Source organism: Bos indicus x Bos taurus, chromosome 2, assembly GCF_003369695.1.
Source record: "Bos indicus x Bos taurus breed Angus x Brahman F1 hybrid chromosome 2, Bos_hybrid_MaternalHap_v2.0, whole genome shotgun sequence".
NCBI classification, from domain to species: Eukaryota; Metazoa; Chordata; class Mammalia; order Artiodactyla; family Bovidae; genus Bos; species Bos indicus x Bos taurus.
The window spans coordinates 124,980,381-124,998,638 of record NC_040077.1 but is presented as its reverse complement, the minus strand read 5'-3'; the positions used below and the strand labels follow the sequence as shown (position 1 = coordinate 124,998,638).

The 18,258-nt window shown below is 38.9% G+C and overlaps 1 protein-coding gene across 5 annotated transcripts in view; it reads right to left on the bottom strand.

Annotated features, from left to right (window-relative positions):
• EYA3 (EYA transcriptional coactivator and phosphatase 3) overlaps window positions 1–18,258 on the bottom strand; it is a 95,343-nt gene that overhangs the window by 29,660 nt on the left and 47,425 nt on the right. For 3 of the 5 annotated variants that reach the window (XM_027518948.1, XM_027518953.1, XM_027518933.1), the window contains 3 exons: window positions 11,702–11,839; window positions 5,211–5,296; window positions 2,547–2,730 (listed from right to left, as the gene is read on the bottom strand). In XM_027518948.1, coding sequence (XP_027374749.1) covers window positions 2,547–2,730; window positions 5,211–5,296; window positions 11,702–11,839 — 408 coding nt within the window. The remainder of the gene's footprint in view (window positions 1–2,546; window positions 2,731–5,210; window positions 5,297–11,701; window positions 11,840–18,258) is intronic. The other 2 variants (XM_027518961.1, XM_027518940.1) reach the window with 1 other exon arrangement.

Sequence of the window (18,258 nt, the reverse complement as noted above, 5' to 3'; positions counted from 1 at the left end):
TTCAAAATTACTGCGGATGGTGATTGCAGCCATGAAATTAAAAGATGCTTGCTCCTTGGAAGGAAAGTTATGACCAACTTAGACAGCATATTAAAAAGCAGAGGCATTACTTTGTCAACAAAGGTCCGTCTAGTCAAGGCTATGGTTTTTCCAGTGGTCATGTATGGATGTGAGAGTTGGACTATAAAGAAAGCTGAGAGCCAAAGAATTGATGCTTTCGAACTGTGGTGTTGGAAAAGACTCTTGAGAGTCCCTTGGACTGCAAGGAGATCCAACCAGTCCATCCTAAAGGAGATCAGTCCTGGGTGTTCACCGGAAGGACTAATGTTGAAGCTGAAACTCCAATACTTTGGCCACCTGATGTGGAGAACTGACTCATTTGAAAGACCCTGATGCTGCCCTGATGAGGCCAGGAGGAGAAGGGGACGATAGAGGATGATATGGTTGGATGGCATCACTGAAACAATGGACACGGGTTTGGGTGGGCTCCGGGATGGACAGGGAGGCCTGGCGTGCTGTGGTTCATGGGGTCGCAAAGAGTTGGGACTGAGTGACTGAACTGAACTGATATTGAGAAAACAATCTACTTTCTTCAACAAATAAATTACACAGGAAAGAAACAGAGATGGGGAATTTATAGGTTAGAACAAAATATATATCCACCAATCACAATGTATGGACCTTGAAAGTGAAAGTCATGTCTGACTCTTTGCGACCCCATGGACTATACAGTTCATAGAATTCTCCAGGCCAGAATACCAGAGTGGGTAGCCTTTCCCTTCTGCAGGGGATCTTCTCAACCCAGGGATTGAACCCAGGTCTTCCGCACTGCAGGTGGGTTCTTTAGGTGGATTCTTTACTAGCTGAGCCACAAGGGAAGCCCTTACTTGGACTTCAAACAAAAACAAGACTCTTAACGTTTATGAGAAAACTAGAAATATGAATACCCTTAGGCATTAAGGAATTATTGTTGAATTATTTTATATGGGATAATGGCATTGTGGTTATGTTATTAAGCATTTATCTTTTAGAGACGTGAGACCTGGAATTTGAGGAGGAAATTAGGAGGAAATTAGAAGTATAGTTGAAACATGCCAGGTCAAGGACTGATGCTGAAGCTGAAACTCCCAATACTTTGGCCACCTCATGTGAAGAGTTGACTCATTGGAAAAGACCCTGATGCTCGGAGGGATTGGGGACAGGAGGAGAAGGGGACAACAGAGGATGAGATGGCTGGATGGCATCACTGACGCAATGGACATGAGCTTGAGTGAACTCTGGGAGTTGGTGACGTACACGAGGCCTGGTGTGCTGTGATTCACTGGGTGGCAAAGAGTCGGACACGACTGAGCAACTGAACTGAACTGAGGTCACCAGGTAATGTTAGTGGTAAAGAGCCTGCCTGCCAATGCAGGAGATATAAGAGATACAGGTTCGGTCCCTGGGTCAGGAAGACCTCTGGAGAAGGGAATGGCAACCTACTCCAGTATTCTTGCCTAGAGAATCCCATGGACAGAGGAGCCTGGTGGGTTACAGTCCACAGGGTCACAACGAATCAGACACAACTGAAGTGACTTAGTACACACATAGCTGAAACAAGACTGCCTATAAGTTGTTAACTGTTGAAGTTGGATGACAGATATATAAGGGTTCACTATACTATTCTGACAACTTCTGCCTATGTTTGAAATTCTCCATTATTAAAAAGTTAAAATTGTTATGAAGGACAAAGCTATTTAGAGAAATGAATTAAAAACTAAGGTATTAACGCATGGAATGATTGCAACGTTATGCAGGTTTGAAGCAGTGACCATCTGTACGCCCATCTACTTAGAAGACTAGTAGAGGCAAGATGCACAGAAGACTGCTTTAGGAGACGCAGACCACTGGTTTTAAAAATGCGTCAGTGTTAACGATAAACAGTCTTCCTTCAAGTTATAGGATGTAACAGCAAACCACCAAATTTTCATGAAAAATAGAGATAAATAAAAAGTATGTGCATATGTTTACTGAAAGTTTACGTCTTTATGTCAGAATATTAAAATCTGGACATCATAATTCACTGATTCATTGCCAAGGTAGAAATTTAAATTTGTAGGTTAAATTCTATGTATTTCTTTGGGGAAAAAGGACTACAGCTTTTCTCAACATCTTAAAAGGATCCATGATATAGAAAAAGTTAAGAGCTACCACCCTGAGGTGTAACCAGAAGTCCAAATGATGCACAGACTAAAACTGGACTTCTCCAGCTATTACAAAATGTGCTAAGATTCTGAAGTTCTCTGTGACAAGCTACAGGGAGGGTAGAGTGGGAGTCAGAAATAAAGTCTTTTCATTTTTGGTCCTTTTCTGTTCACAACATCAAGTTTTATATTCAGTCTGCCAATGACTCATCACAGTCTGGATAAGTGTTAAAAATACCTCTCACCTGAGAGGGAAAGCTAAGAGCATGGTAACAGTGACTTAGATAAGAACAAAATAATCTTCACCATCACTGGCTGGATGAAATGTCCTTAAGCCAAAGTTTTTAGAGCTGCAGAGCTTACCAGAGGAGAGTCTGGGTGCTGCAGCTGCAGGTACCATGACACTGGGCTTCTCCGTCTGGTATGTGGCTGCTGCTAAGGTGGTGTTCTCAGCATCACTGTTAGTCTGGCCTGTGACTCCAAAGCTGGAGCTGGGGTAGCAAGCTTGGTATTGACTCTGACCAAGGATGGTATAGGTGGGATAGTCCTGTAGGTCAAAGGGAATAAGGGAGGAAAACAAGACTCAGAAAGAGAAAAACACGAATTTCAACACCAAAGACTTTCATGTCCCTCTGTCTCATAATTATTTCCTTAAAATATTAACTTGACTTCTCGTTTATGTACCTATATAGTTTTCCACCTAAGCCAGTGATTTTCAAAATGCATTCTGTGGAAACCCAAAAGTAAAGAGAAGATGCTAGGGTAAGGCTGAGAGGGAAGTATCCCATGCATTGTACACACAATGTCCATTTTCTACTATAATATTCTTTTTCTCCTACTTTATGTACAGAATTTCTGCATAAATATTTGCATAGAATTTTTGAAGGAAAGATTCTACACTTTAAGAAGTTTATATACCACTGCACTAGACGGTAGTGCTTTTAAGGACAGATGAGCATGAAAAAAAAAAAAGCACATATCCTACACAGTTTCCCAGTTTAAAAACTGAGTATGCTGCTGCTGCTGCTGCTAAGTCGCTTCAGTCGTGTCCAACTCTGTGCAACCCCAGAGACGGCAGCCCACCAGGCTCCCCCGTCCCTGGGATTCTCCAGGCAAGAACACTGGAGTGGGCTGCCATTTCCTTCTCCAATGTGTGAAAGTGAAAAGTGAAAGTGAAGTCGCTCAGTCGTGTCTGACTCCTAGCGACCCCACGGACTGCAGCCTACCAGGCTCCACCGTCCATGGGATTTGCCAGGCAAGAGTATTGGAGTGGGTTGCCATTGCCTTCTCCAAAACCTGAGTATATCTCTCTTTAAAAAAAAAAAAAAAAAATCACATTTTCTTTAAAAATAAAGTTATTTCAAAATATTTGAAGGGAACTTTTGGTAGTTACATAGGCACACACATGACAAAATTTATCAGGTCATACACTGGAACCTGTGTGGTTTACTGTATGTCAATTAAACCTTTAAAAAGCTGTAAAAAATGGATATGATGCACAGCTCAAACACACCTTAAAAAAATTCCACTGATATTGATACTGATGACAAGTAGGAAGATGCTAATTGATCAGATCGATTATTTATAAAGAGTACTGAGCATCTACCATAAGCCAAATATAATTCTGTGTGTGTGTGGGTGTGTGTGGGGGGGTGCATGGACAGGAAAAAGAAATATTAAAGAAAAGAGTAAGTCATACTAGCCGAACTCAGGGAGTTAAAAATCTAGCAGGATATAAAGCAAAAATACTTCCAACAAGTTAGCGATAAAAAACAAAAAAGCTGAGACTTCCCTGGCAGTCCAGTGGTTAAAACTCTGAGCTTCCACTGCAGGGGGCATGGTTCAATCCCTAGTCAGAGATCCATATACCGTGTGGTGTGGCCAAAAAAAAAAAAAAAGAAAAGCAAGAAAGAATTCCAGGAATGGTTGGATCAGGGCTGGGTAAGGAAAAAAAAAAACTGACAATGACTGGTCTGGTTTTAGGTGTAGGTATATTAAAAAATAGTGTGCATCCTAAGTCGCTTTAGTCGTTTCCAACTCTTTATGACCCTATGGACTGTAGCCTGACAGGCTCCTCCGGGCAAGAATACTGGAGTGGATTGCCATGCCCTCTTCCAGGGGATCTTCCCGACCCAGGAATCGAACATGTGTCTCTTATGTCTCCTGCACTGACAGGTAGTTAAGTGACAAGAATTGAGACACCGTAGGAAAAAGCGGCATTCCTTTTGGAAGATAATGAACAGCAAAAGGGTGGAAAGAAACGTTGGTTTTAGATATGGTTAACTTAGGGAAACAACAGGATATTAAAGGAAAAAAGCCAATCAATCAGCAGGAAGCCTGTAGATATCATGAGGTCAGGACTAGACTCTTCATTTTGGAAGTAGTAAATGGACACTGTGACTGTGTAAACATTCCTGGGGATGAACTAGTAAACATGTGGAAACCTAAATACAGACTGTCCATGACCGAGGCTAGGATATGAAAAGGAGAGAGACGTTACCCTGAAGAGTTCCAGGTACACAGCAGGAACTCAATAAATACTTGGGGACTAGAAGAATGAACAAATACAAAAGAAGTCAAACATAAAATGTGAACCAGAATAGTTAACTGCAGCCAGGAGAAAAGATCCATGGAGACTGTGGTTAATAATACTAATTGCTACAGATAAAACAAGTAAAAACATAACACAACCAAAAAACTTCTAAAACACTGAAGATGTTACCAGTGATCTAAACATAAAGTTAGCACAACAGTGATCAAGACCAGACCACAAGGAATTCACAATGAAATGAGTGGCTAAACAGGGAGCAGATACAATCGTATCATTCAGTCTTAGCAGAGGAATGAGAGAGACTAGATAGTAGCCTGAGAAACCATCTTAGGTCCTAGCTCTGGGAGCATCCAGGAAAAGGTCTCTCCATGGCCCATACTGGTTGTTTCTTAGAAATGGCAAACTGATAATGAAAAGAAGGGAAGAGCTAGTTAGATGAACCGTATCAAGTAGGATGAACAAAAGGAGCACCATACCTGGTTTGAGATGCTGGAAACGGCTGCTGTTGGAATATTGGCAATAGCAGATGAAGTGGGTATCAGGCTGGCATTTGTGCTTGAAGCTATAAGATTGAAAGTGTTAAAAGATATTATGCGAAAGGCTCGAAGAAATTGAAAATATATTCTGTCCTAAGTAAACAGATTGACAAGGAGATAAGAAACATTGGCAAAGGAAATAAATACTAGATACCAGTTTTGCTCTTTTGCATGCCATACGTTAACTGAGATTTAATTAGAAATAAAGCAGTTCACACATTTTTCCTGTTTCAGCTTGAGTCTTCAACTATTCCTACTAAAGTCACTATTCCTACTAAAGTCCTAGAAGGACACAACACAATGCCCTGGTTCATGCTAATGATACTAAGGAAATAAGAAGCTAAACCAAATCATTCCAGTCCATCTTCTCTGGCAGCTGCAAAATAACTCACCTGCAGTGTGACCTACTGACACCAGTAAAAACAACAAAAGCTCTGGCAAATCCACATGTAATTCCTATACTGTGATATTTACTGTCACTTGCCCCAAATGATGCCTTTTCTGATGCAACACAATTACTTTGAGCAACTGAGGTAGCTCTCCAAATTCTAAAGTGTTTGGGCTTGCTCCAACAAACACCAGCTTCTGGCATTTAATGATTTCACCAATGAGCCCAGAAAAACTCGGAAAGTATTCAACACTATTCTGGTCAGGTAAAAAATTTAAGCTACTTAGGCTGCCTGTGTCAGGACAAGGAATTTGGGTTAAGTTTTTCACACCCTTCTATCACAAATTCCACCTGCGTTTTAATCAAATCCTCAGGGACTAGCATTTGCCACACTGATTATTTTTTTTCCAGGCAGACAATATAAGTGAAATTGTGAGGCACTCACTGCTCTTGGACTTTTCCTTCACTCATCATAAACATACTTACACTTGGTTCCTACTGCAGTCACACACACAATACACATTCACCATCAGACTGTCTGACTACCTACCCCACTGGTGACAAAGTCCTCAGAGGGAAAGGTATTAGGAAAATCTCCATTAACAGTAGTGCAGGCGAACAAATGTGGCAGAAACTTGAGTACTGGTCAAAATCAGAGGGAATTTTTATCCCTTTCCCCAAGGCTACTCTGTTTAAAGTCTAGAAGAGACTGAAGCAAGTTAGACATAAGGAACAGCTACTGATGCAACAGTAGCTTCAGAAGACTTGGGACAAAGAGGAGTTCATTTGTTTACAGTCACGAAGTTCAAGGTAAATAGCCAAACGATAATTGGGATCTCCCAATTCTTCATTCAGTGCCCTTTCTTTCCTGAGTTAGGGATCAGATTTCCTCACTACTCAGGGACATTTCCTTTTCTATGGTACTCCCTCCCTCAGGTAAATGAAAGGATTATTTACTTTCTTAAACCCAACAACTAAATGAAACAGATTTTATAGTCTTATAGATAATATTTTCTTCCCATCAATATTTTTCTTCCTAAGGGGAAGTCCTAAGAAATTACTGTATATAAGCTAGATGATTCTGTAAGTAGCTTTTAAATTATTCTTGAAGGAAAAGAATTTTGGGTACATTCCAGATTCTATTACTAGTACATTATGCTAGGCAGGCCTGTTGGCTGAACATAGGTGATTTAATGTAGGGAAGAAAATGAAGAATTTACTTAATCTCTCAAGGTTATCTCTTCCAGCAAAGTTTGTTTCTAGATCACTTTTTCTTTAGCTCTAGTCCTAGCATATACTCCTCTGTTCCTCCTGCTGCTGCTAAGTCACTTCAGTCATGTCTGATTCTGTGCGACCCCATAGACAGTAACCCACCAGGCTCCCCCGTCCCTGGGATTCTCCCGGCAAGAAGACTGGAGTGGGTTGCCATTTCCTTCTCCAATGCATGAAAGTGGAAAGTGAAAGTGAAGTCACTCAGTCGTGTCCGACTCTTCATGACTCCACGGACTGCAGCCTACCAGGCTCCTCCGCCCATGGGATTTTCCAGGCGAGAGTACTGGAGTGGGGTGCCATTGCCTTCTATATCTGTTCCTCCTATTTACCTTTAATTCTGTTCTACCTTCTTAATAATTTATAAATGGTTAGAGGTTCAACTTATTCATATCTGATCCCTACACACGCACAGGGAAAAAGGTATTCTGACAAGGTAGTTTTATAAATTTAACAATTTTCAGATCGCTCACTGGAGGTAAAAAGGTAGACCTAAAAAACAACTGGCCACACACTCTAATTATCCGTGACAGGAAGTTCAATGTCTTGATTAGCTAATTGCTGATATCAAGTTTTCAACAAGTACAGTACTAAACATCACAAACTCCTCTCAGCAATAGTGGCTTCCATTACAGAAAATGTTGGTCTGCTAACCTAGAAAGTTTACAGGACTTATTAACAGTTCTTTCCTCATCTCAATCAAATCATTCCTAAACTGTCATTCATTTACTCATGTGTTCATCAAACCAGGGTGTACTATGTGCCCAGAAACTGTTTCAGTCACTGGGAATAGAGGAGTGAAGACAATGCCTGCCCTCATGTTATTTAAATTCTAGTGATATAAGTCAGATAACTATTAAGCAATATTTATTTAGTTCTTGTAACCAGCAGTGAACTCAAGCTAAACTCACCTTAAAATATACACAATCACTACATGCCCTACCTCCTGCACTATGACAAAAAGTCAGGCACCTCAAAAAAAAAAAAAAAAAGCACTGATCATCCCACAGAAATATATACGTACCTCTCAACAACAACAAATTCAACTGCTGACTTAAAAAATAAATTTCAAGGATCATTTAAAACTCAAGTGGTAACTCCTATTGATATATATATCTAAAGACTATTAGCTCCCCAATGCCAATGGGATGGCCAACTGTTTTTGGATAGTTTCCACTCTTGTTTTGACAATGAAACTATGAAATCATAGGACGATAAGCTTCTGAGAACCATGCCCCACTCAAGGTCCACCTGCAACAGTCAGGATACACAGACAGCTTTAATGAGAAGGCTGTGGTTACAGAACTGTGAAAGGCACAGTTATGTGACATTATCCCACAGCTGGAGGGTAACCCAAGGGTTAATGGCACATAGAAGCTGGTGCAAGATTTAGTTCCTGCCCACCTCACTACTTTTATATATGTCTCTCCACCACCCTTGCTCACCCCAGCTTTCGAGTTAGTGAAAACAAGACCCTCTTTCTCACTTGAGGACCTCTGCAATGTCGCTCTCACTGCCTGGATTGTTCTCCCTGGCCTGTCCCTCTTGCCCTCCAGCTTGATGGTTTCCACTCAGCATGTCTACATCCACAGAGACTCTGACTCCTCTATTAGAACGAACTCCTTTCTTGTCTTCCCAATCACAACAGCCAGTTCTTTTCCCCTTTCAGAGCACTTTTCAAAATTTATTTCTCCCTTTACTTCTTTGTTCTCTGCCTCCCCTCCTAGTTCGTAAGCTCCATGAAGGCAGATTCTTGCTATTTTATTCATTACCTCCAACATCTAGCAAAATGCCTGGTCTGTAATAAGTGATGCTCAATAAATACTCATGGGATTTATGAATAATAGTATGTCAAGGTTATCAAAAACAAGTGAAGTGTGAAAAACTGCAGTCAAGAGAAGCCTAGAAAAACATGATAATCAAATGAAATGTGGTGTCCTGGATGAGATCCTGGAATAGAAAAAGGACATCAGGTAAAAACTAATGCAATCTAAATAAACCTATGATTTAATTAATAATAATGAACCAATATTAGTTCATTAATCATAACAAATGTTCCATTCTAATGTGAGATATTAATAAGGAAAACTGCGTGTAGGAAAGGGGATATATAACTATCATCTGTCATCAATAAAAAATAGGGTCTATTAAAATACAAAACAAATCTAGTCAACAGAAGACTATTATGTGTCACCAACACTAGTCGAGCCCAAAGACATTCACTGAACATCAAGGCTGGGTTAAAATTAATTTTGAAAATTCTAAAACTAAATTTACTATTTGAATTTTAATTATTTTAACCATTTCAACTCAAGATAATAACCAGAGACTTGGCCACATAGTCACAGACACTTTAGAAAAAGGTTGGTATAAAGAATCCAAATCTATTTAATCAAAGGGTTTTCATGAGCATTGAAGGAGAAACTAAACAAAAGGTTTTGATCAGAATTGATCAAGCCAGAAGTGGAATTTGCTATAATTTCTCTAATTTCTCCAGGGAAGATGGGCTATAGTCAACTGTTGAAAGCTTTTGGAGGGGATGAGGGGACACTGCCATTTTGATTACTTAAAAAAAAAAAAGATCAGTACAATGCTCCTTCCTTTTATTCCATGCTGTGACTGGGTAGTTACACGGGAGTGGGTGGGAAATGGGGGGAGACGAAGCCCTGGAGAGCTAAATAACATTCATTAGCCGAGCTAACGGAAATGAAAAGTAGGGGTGAGAAGAGTGATCCTGATAGTGGAGAATTCAGGTACTCAAATGTGCCAAAACATCCATATTTCATTTCAGCCAATTGTTACTACCTTCTTTCTACCAACTTTTTCTTTTTCGCTGGAATAAATAGCAAAAATTGACAACTTGATGGTTAATTTCTGCCTTAATTTCTACCCTGTGCCAAAGCTCTAATGAAGAATGTAAAGGGCCAATAGATTAACCAGAAAAGGGAAGGGAAATGAATTTAAATACTTGCTAGTATAGGTTCTCAGTTTGGGGAGCTGATATTGATACCAAGACTTCAATACTGAAAATCATACACATTACACTCATGTGCTGGGGCCAGACTGCCCAGCTTATATCCTTGACTTATCCACTGTGTCTTATGTGCCAAATCCGTAAAATGAGATTAATGACAGTACTTCCCTCATAGGTGTGTTATGATTACACGAGTAACACTTATCTGCTGCTAAAACAATGCTAAACATACAATACAAACTTAATAAACACCAACAATAATCATTAGCACAATGGAGGAAACCGGGTTAACTGATCTAAAGGGAGAAAATGTCATAAAAGGTAAAGAAATGAGGATAGTGGCAAAGTAAGCCACAGAATGGCTTTGTGACTTTTTTTTTTTTAAAGCAATGGGTCTTAAAAGACCCCCACAAGGTGGTGGTTCTTGTTTTACAAGGAGGGAGAAGTTAAGCTCAGCTACCAGGTTCCACAAATTCAAGATACAACTACACAGGAGTGGTGGTTCTACACCTTGGAAGAGGATTATTAATGTAACAGAAGAGAACTTGCTTTTCTTTCATGACCAAGGTGTAGTTATCAGACATATAAATGTTTAGGAGGGACTTGCCTACTAGACTTGCCTGTAGTTGGACCCCAAAGCCTACCAACCTAGAGAAACACTTTATAAAAATGAAGAGGGTTAGAAGAGAAGATAAAGTCATGCTCTTAAGTTTTTCCCTTCTGGCTTGTTCCTATTTTAGAAAGAAAGAAGGGGGAAACGGGGGGAAAAAAAAGAAAGGAAAATAAGAAAAGAGGAGACACGGTAAAATAATTAAGAAAAGAGGAGACTTGCTAAGCAATAAGAGATAGAGGTAGCTCAGAGTAAGGTCTTAGGAACGTAACCAGTTCTGTTTCCAACAGACCAAGAAAAAGTAGTTCTTAATCATTTTATTGAAAACAGTTAACACTGAAAATCAAAACATTTTAACATAATCTAAATAAAAACATTTTTTATCCTCAAAGTGTGTATCTTAAGAATACCTCAGACCAGCTGTCGCTGTCCTAACTTCATCTCTCTAGCACCACCATTTTATAAAGAATAATATTTAAAAGCTGGGAGAAAGGAGGCAGATGAGAAGCCAAGTTGATGGACGTTAATTCCCTATTTGGAGCAATGACAAATTCCCTGCATTGGACTTGAAAGGATAGGGAATTAACTCCATAGTGCCTTTCGAGTTTCTTTGTCTTCATTCCTAATAGTCCTGTCTTAATGCTAACCTTTCAGAAGAAAAATTCGGGAAGGCAGAGAGGTTTAGAGTTCAAGCTTTAATGCTATGCATTTCATCACAAAATAGAAACAAGACTGAATTTTTTGGGAAGAAAAATGCTTACCAAGAAGTACAAAATGGGGGAGGAGGTATGACAAAAACCACAGCAGAAAAGCAGCACACATCTTACAGAGCACTCATCTCACGTTCCATTCTATTTGCACTGCACAGAAAAGAAGTCAGCAGAGCTCTAACCTACAGTCTTCTGCTCATTTACAGGACAAGATGTCACGGAAGACAGACTAGAACAAAATCAGACAGGTTTTCTGGACACCAACATGCAAAAGAGGAATCTTCAATTCTATTAAGCAGTTCACAAAGGCTTAAACTACTTATGAACCTCACTCCTAAGTTCTGGTTTGTCTAACACAAAAAGCATGCACAAATGCAAATATCCTGTATTACCCAGTATGTTTGGAGATACAGGTAGATTAAAAACAAAAAACAGTAATAATTTTAAAAAAATGAAACACACACAACCATGCCTGTTTACCTTGAATGGGATAAGAATAATGTGCTGGGCTTGGCTGGCTTGTGGTTAACCCTGTAGTGCAGGTAAGAACACTGTGTTGACTTGGAGATGGAGTCTGAATTAAACCACTTTCAGGTTTCATACCTGGCCACAATGCACCTGAATCAGATAAATTGGACCAGTTACAAACAACACACTGGGACTGAGGAGCATATCAGCCAGCAGGTTTAAAATCTAAATCTTAAAACAATAATAAATTTGCTTGTAAGAGAAAATTACTCAATCTCCCACTTGTAGTATACCACAAGCAAATACAATTTCAAAGAATTGGGAGTGGGGCCATAGAAATTAAAATCCTGTCAAAAACCCCAATAGTAATATACATATATAAGTTCACCTCGATGGTTGGGGGAAATTGATCAGGAGTCAGAAAAAGAGCTACTGACACCCAAGCATTGTTGTAAAGAGTGTCTGACATTCAAATCATTTGTGTGCATTGTCAAGGTGGGAGATATTCCACATACGTTTAAAATTCACTTACCCATTAAATAAGAACCAGATTTTTCTAAAATGTTTATATACTTCTCTGCCTCCTTAAGCTGGTTATTTTGTTACCTTTGTTTCTTCTGATTAGGAAAGATATACCTGCTTACTTTCATAAATTGAAAACATTAACAGAAATATGTAATTCCTAATTTTTTAGAAAAAATAAAGTCACATATAACCCCATCATCCAAAGTTAACCACTATTCAGTTTGCATAAGAGCCACTAAGATTTCTTCTGTTTACAATCTTGTTTTTCCTTTTTAATAAAAATGGGATGTTACCTGCTGTTCATAATTTGCTCTTCCACGTAATATCTGAGAGACACATCTCCCTGTCAGAACATAAAAATCCACCTCACACTGACAGATATCACAGCTATTCACTTTTTTTTTTTTTTATCACAATGCTCCTAGGTGGTAATCTTTTAAAAATATATACATACCCTTTCCTATCTTCTTAGCAGGGGGAACATACCTTTTTCCAGAATTATTGTTTCCAAGAGCTCTTCTGTGCTGTGCTGTGCTATGTACATTACAGAAACATCCCCAGAGACTACTGCAATATGTCAAAACATCTGCTTAGTACTAAGGAGAACTCAATTACAGTTCTATGATTTGAAGGTTCTTATATCGCTTTGCCTTTCCTCTGTGATCTGTCACTTCTTGACAATCTTCTGTTTCTGGCTGTATCTCCTTTTTCATCTGCACTAAACTAGGAAACCATAAGAAAAGCATGCTTCTACATGAGAGTCTCAGGATATCCTTTATGCATGAATTGTTTCTGTCATAATTTTGGCTATGCAAAAGTCTATGAAAAACCTCACTGTGCTCTGAATAGTTATGGCTACTGGATCAATATAGTTGAAGCTGATAATAATAAGATTCATCAATGAAACACATTCCAGGTAGGAAATCAGTATGAAGGTCAGCCACAGCTTCAAATTCAGTATTACCTTATTTCACATACTCTTAATCTGGTAAGAAATTTATAAATATATAATGCTTTGATAGTAAAGACCTCTGCTTCACCAGGGCATTCAGATATCTTAGTGTAACTCAGATCTATAAAATCTGTTGATAAATAAATGTAAGAACAGTAAAAGGAGATGTGAAAATCTTAAAAGGTTGACAATGGAACATGGTAACTGCCTTGTCTCAAACTATTATTTTTTTAATTGAAGTACAGTTAAAATGTTGTGTTAGTTTCTGCTGTATGACAAAGTGATTCATATATACATGTATATATACATATACACACACAGATGCTTTTCCATTATAGGTTATTATAAAATATTAAGTACAGTTTCCTGTGCTATACAGTATAGGTTCTTGTTGTTTACCTATTTTATATATTGTAGTGTGTATATGTTAATCCCAAACTCCTAATTTATCAAACCCTTAAAGCATTAAAAAGTCATAGTCTTTTCTCACCTATTAAACATATCAAGTAACTTATTTGAAGAGGTTAAGAAACACCAACATCTTAGCATGAATTAGAAGGGCTGTCCCCCTCCTTACTTAGTTTATGATGATTTTAAGTCTTGTCCAGGTAAGCCACAGCTAAAGTCCTTGTTATGGTTGACATTTAACAATAAAAAATATTTCAGAATGTAGTTTTTTAAACATTCATGATGTGAAATTTGAATATCAGTGCTAAGACTCTTGGTGATTGACTATCACAGTTTTTAGAAACAACTTGCCATTCCAGTGTCACAATAACGTTCAAATTTATTGTAATCAATTTTTTTTTTTTCTAAATAGGTTCTGAACCTGGGGTGCTGGATTTCTGAATATGTTTATTATTACACTGTACTAAAATAAGAATAATATTAACTGAGAGGGTTTTGCTAGTCTCATTATTTAGTATGTATTCTTAAAAAGTTTCAAAATGTATAATTTCTATAAATTGGTCTTTCTTATAAAGTCAAAAATTAGAGCAAAATGTCCAAGACAAGTTAGAGGAAATAGCTAGTTTTGAATGTTCTGGGCCAGAAAAATGAAGTATAAACATGAAGAATATTTAATACTGTTTTATAAAGAATAAAGGAATAAAAGACAACATGGACACTGCTTCCGGCATCACTGCTGCTGCTAAGTCGCTTCAGTCGTGTCCGACTCTGTGCGACCCCATAGACGGCCTCCTACCAGGCTCCTCTGTCCCTGGGATTCTCCAGCCCACTGGAGTGGGTTGCCATTTCCTTCTCCAATGCATGAAAGTGAAAAGTCAAAGTGAAGTTGCTCAGTCGTGTCCGACTTTTAGCGACCCCATGGACTGCAGCCCACCACGCTCCTCTGTCCGTGAGATATTCCAGGCAAGAGTACTGGAATGGGGTGCCATTGCCTTCTCCATCCGGCATCACTGTAGCCCTACTCTTTAAGCCCTTCCTTTAAAAGTGCTCTTCTTAGAATTTCAGGTAACAAGTAGCATGACCAGTCTGACTGCAGATCACTACTGCCAACAATCAAAGAAATAAAATCCTGGCTTCCTGACTCCTATTCCACTGTTGCCCATAAGTTCAGACTTTCTCAAGTCATTTAAGCATTTAAGAGCCTGATGTAGAGCAATAGCTGATCAAAAAAAGGTAAAGGAATTTTTGTCTCTGAGTGCTATGCTCCTGCTGCCCCACAGTGGGGTCTCATCACTAACTCTACCCATGTTTCTCAGCCCAAATACTTCCCTATGGGTTAGTTACTAACCAAACTAATCTGAGCACCTCACTCTGCAGTAACGTATATCAGAGCAGTGGACCTTTAGAGAAGACTGTGCAAGCTCAGTTGCTAAGTTATGTTCGACTCTTTGCAACCTGATGGACTATAGACCACCAGGCTCCTCTGTCCATTGGATTTCCCAGTCAAGAATACTGGAATGGGCTGTGGTTTCCTTCTCCAAGTTAGAGAAGATTAGTTTGGTTAAAAACTGAAGTACATGTACATGCTAGGAAAAAAATATATGAAAAAATATCTGGTTGATTTAATAGCTCACTAGGATGAGCTATTATAAATACTAAGTAATCTGAGTACTTTGTTAATAATAAAATAAGTAGATGTATATCACAGAAAATTGGGAAACTACAGAAAGTGAAAAGAAAAATACTGCATAGTATCATCATATAGAAAAAAATACAGGCAGTTCTCACTTTTTGCACGGGTCTGTGTTAACTGAAACCGGTGCACAGTGGAACTGTGCATGCTTCTTCAGTAACTAAGATCAGACCTGTACTGCCCGTTCTGTTAACATTCAGTTTTTCTTCCAAGTTATTCTTTATGTAGTATTTTAACAAACTACTTAGTATATTGTATTTTCAGTTTTATATACTGCTTTTTTTAATTAATAATGAGCTATATTTTCAAGACACTAAGTGTCAGGAAGCATTTAACAGGAGGCTTCCTGTGTGCTGTTTGGATCTGTCATGAATCCTCTGTCCCTTATTAATTTCTGAATATTCAGGAATTAGGAATGCATGCAGTTTTTAATTTCATGGCTGCAATCACCATCTGCCGTGATTTTGGAGCCCCAAAAAATAAAGTTTTTCTATACATATGGAAAAAATGTAGCTTTTCCATACACGGTGATAAGTAACTATTTACGACCCTCTTCCTTTTTATGAACCATAGGGTAAAAGTGATTATTTACAACCCTCTCTCTTTCATATGGATGACCTCATGTTTCCTTGATAACTTGTAAGTTTTGATTTTATCTCTGCTGAAAATAGCTACCTTGTAAGACAGTATAAATACTCACACAATATTGAATAAAACACCCTTGCTCCATCAGAGCTTGGGTCCCTGTGTCTTCTCTCTCTCTCTCTCTCTCCCACTCTCTCTCTCTCTCAGGCTATATCTGGAGCGCAGAAGCCTGCTGTGTTCACTTTCCTGCCCGGGCTTCTAAGACCCTCTCGAGAAGGCGCTCTGTGCCTCCCCCCATCGAGAGGGCGCCAGGTGCCTTCGTGAACAGCGCAAGCCCCGTGTCAGGAGCTTTATTGGTTTTCTGCATAAACCAAGGAATATCAGCCTCTTTCTCTCTCCTTTACTTTCTTAAAGTAAACCGATGGACTCCGGACCACCAGGTTCCGGTCCATTAAAGGACCTCAACAACTAAGTATTCTTTAAGAATATGGTTTATAATGGCTACACAGTTTTCCATTCTATGAATCCACTGCAATTTAACACACATCTTTCCATTCAATAAGTCGGTTGTTTCCAATCTTTTGCTATTGTAAATAATGCTGTGATGAGTATCTTGGCAGTAATTTTTTGTGGTTATCTGTAATTAATTTCCTAGGATAAATCCCTAGAAGGGATTACTGAGGGAAATGACATGAACATCCTTCAGACTCTTAATACTACTGTCAAGTCTCCATCTCATATTAAACCTCTTTTAAAAGAAGGCAGAACAATGGAGGTTAAGCCAATCTTTTGTGAGCTCCTAAGAACAAATAAGTACCCTTTCCCTCACACATATTCAATCAGATCACTGGAAGTTAAACCTCAAATCCTTATTCTGCCATCTCATCATTTCTATATAGCTGTGAAAAGATGACCACTATTCCTTTACTTTTAAATATCTATCATAATATGGGCTTCCTAGATTTCCTTGTCTTTTCTCACTTCTTTAAAAGGAGGAAACTTTAATTTCATCTCAACTCTAATATTAATTTTTTCATACAGACCTAAATTTATGAGCACTTCTGGATTTAAACAGATTGGGGTGCAATTCTAATCCAAGGCATTTACAGGTTAGTCACTTAATCCTTCTAAATGTGTTTCCTCATCTATAACCAGGGATAATGCTACCACTTACTTTTTATGACTGTTGGTTTGGATTAAATAAGAAAATAATGTAAAGTGTGAAGTACTTATTCTCAGCATATTGCTTGGCGCAGTAAGCACTCGTTATTATTTCAACGGCAATGCCAAAGAAAGCTCAAACCACCACACAATTGCACTCATCTCACACACTAGCAAAGTAATGTTCAAAATTCTCCAAGCCAAGCTTCTACAGTATGTGAATTTCCAGATGTTCAAGCTGGTTTTAGAAAAGGCAGAGGAACCAGAGATCAAATTGCCAACATCTACTCGATCACTGAAAAAGCAAGAGAGCCAGAAAAACATCTACTTCTGCTTTACTGACTATGCCAAAGCCTTTGACTGTGTGGATCACAACAAACTGTGGAGAATTCTCCAAGAGACGGGAATACCAGACCACCTGACCTGCCTCCTGAGAAATCTGTATGCAGGTCAAGAAGCAACAGTTAGAACTGGACATGGAACAACAGACTGGTTCCAAATAGGGAAAGGAGTACATCAAGGCTGTATATTGTCACCCTGCTTATTTAATAACTTACTAAGATCATGGCATCTGGTCCCACCACTTCACGGGAAATAGATGGGGAAACAGTGGAAACAGTGTCAGACTTTATTTTTTTGGGCTCCAAAATCACGGCAGATGGTGATTGCAGCCATGAAATTAAAAGACGCTTGCTCCTTGGAAGGAAAGTTATGACCAACCTAGATAGCATATTCAAAAGCAGAGACATTACTTTGCCAACAAGGTCCGTCTAATCAAAGCTATGGTTCTTCCAGTAGTCATGTATGAGAGATGGACCATAAAGAAAGCTGAGTGCCAAAGAACTGATGCTTTTGAACTGTGTGTGGTGTTGGAGAAGACTCTTGAGAGTCCCTTGGACTGCAAGGAGATCCAACCAGTCCATCCTAAAGGAAATCAGTCCTGAATATTCATTGGAAGGACTGATGCTGAAGCTGAAACTCCAATACTTTGGCCATGTGATGAGAAGAACTGACTCACTGGAAAAGACCCTGATGCTGGGAGAAGGGGACGACAAAGGATGAGATGGTTGGATACCATCACTGACTCAATGGACATGAGTTTCAGTAAACTCTGGGAGTTGGTGATGGACAGGAAGGCCTGGTGTGCTGTGGTCCATGGGGTCACAAAGGGTTGGACACAACTGAGCGACTGAACTGATTATTATTATTATTGCATAAATATATTAATATAAAGTCATATTATTA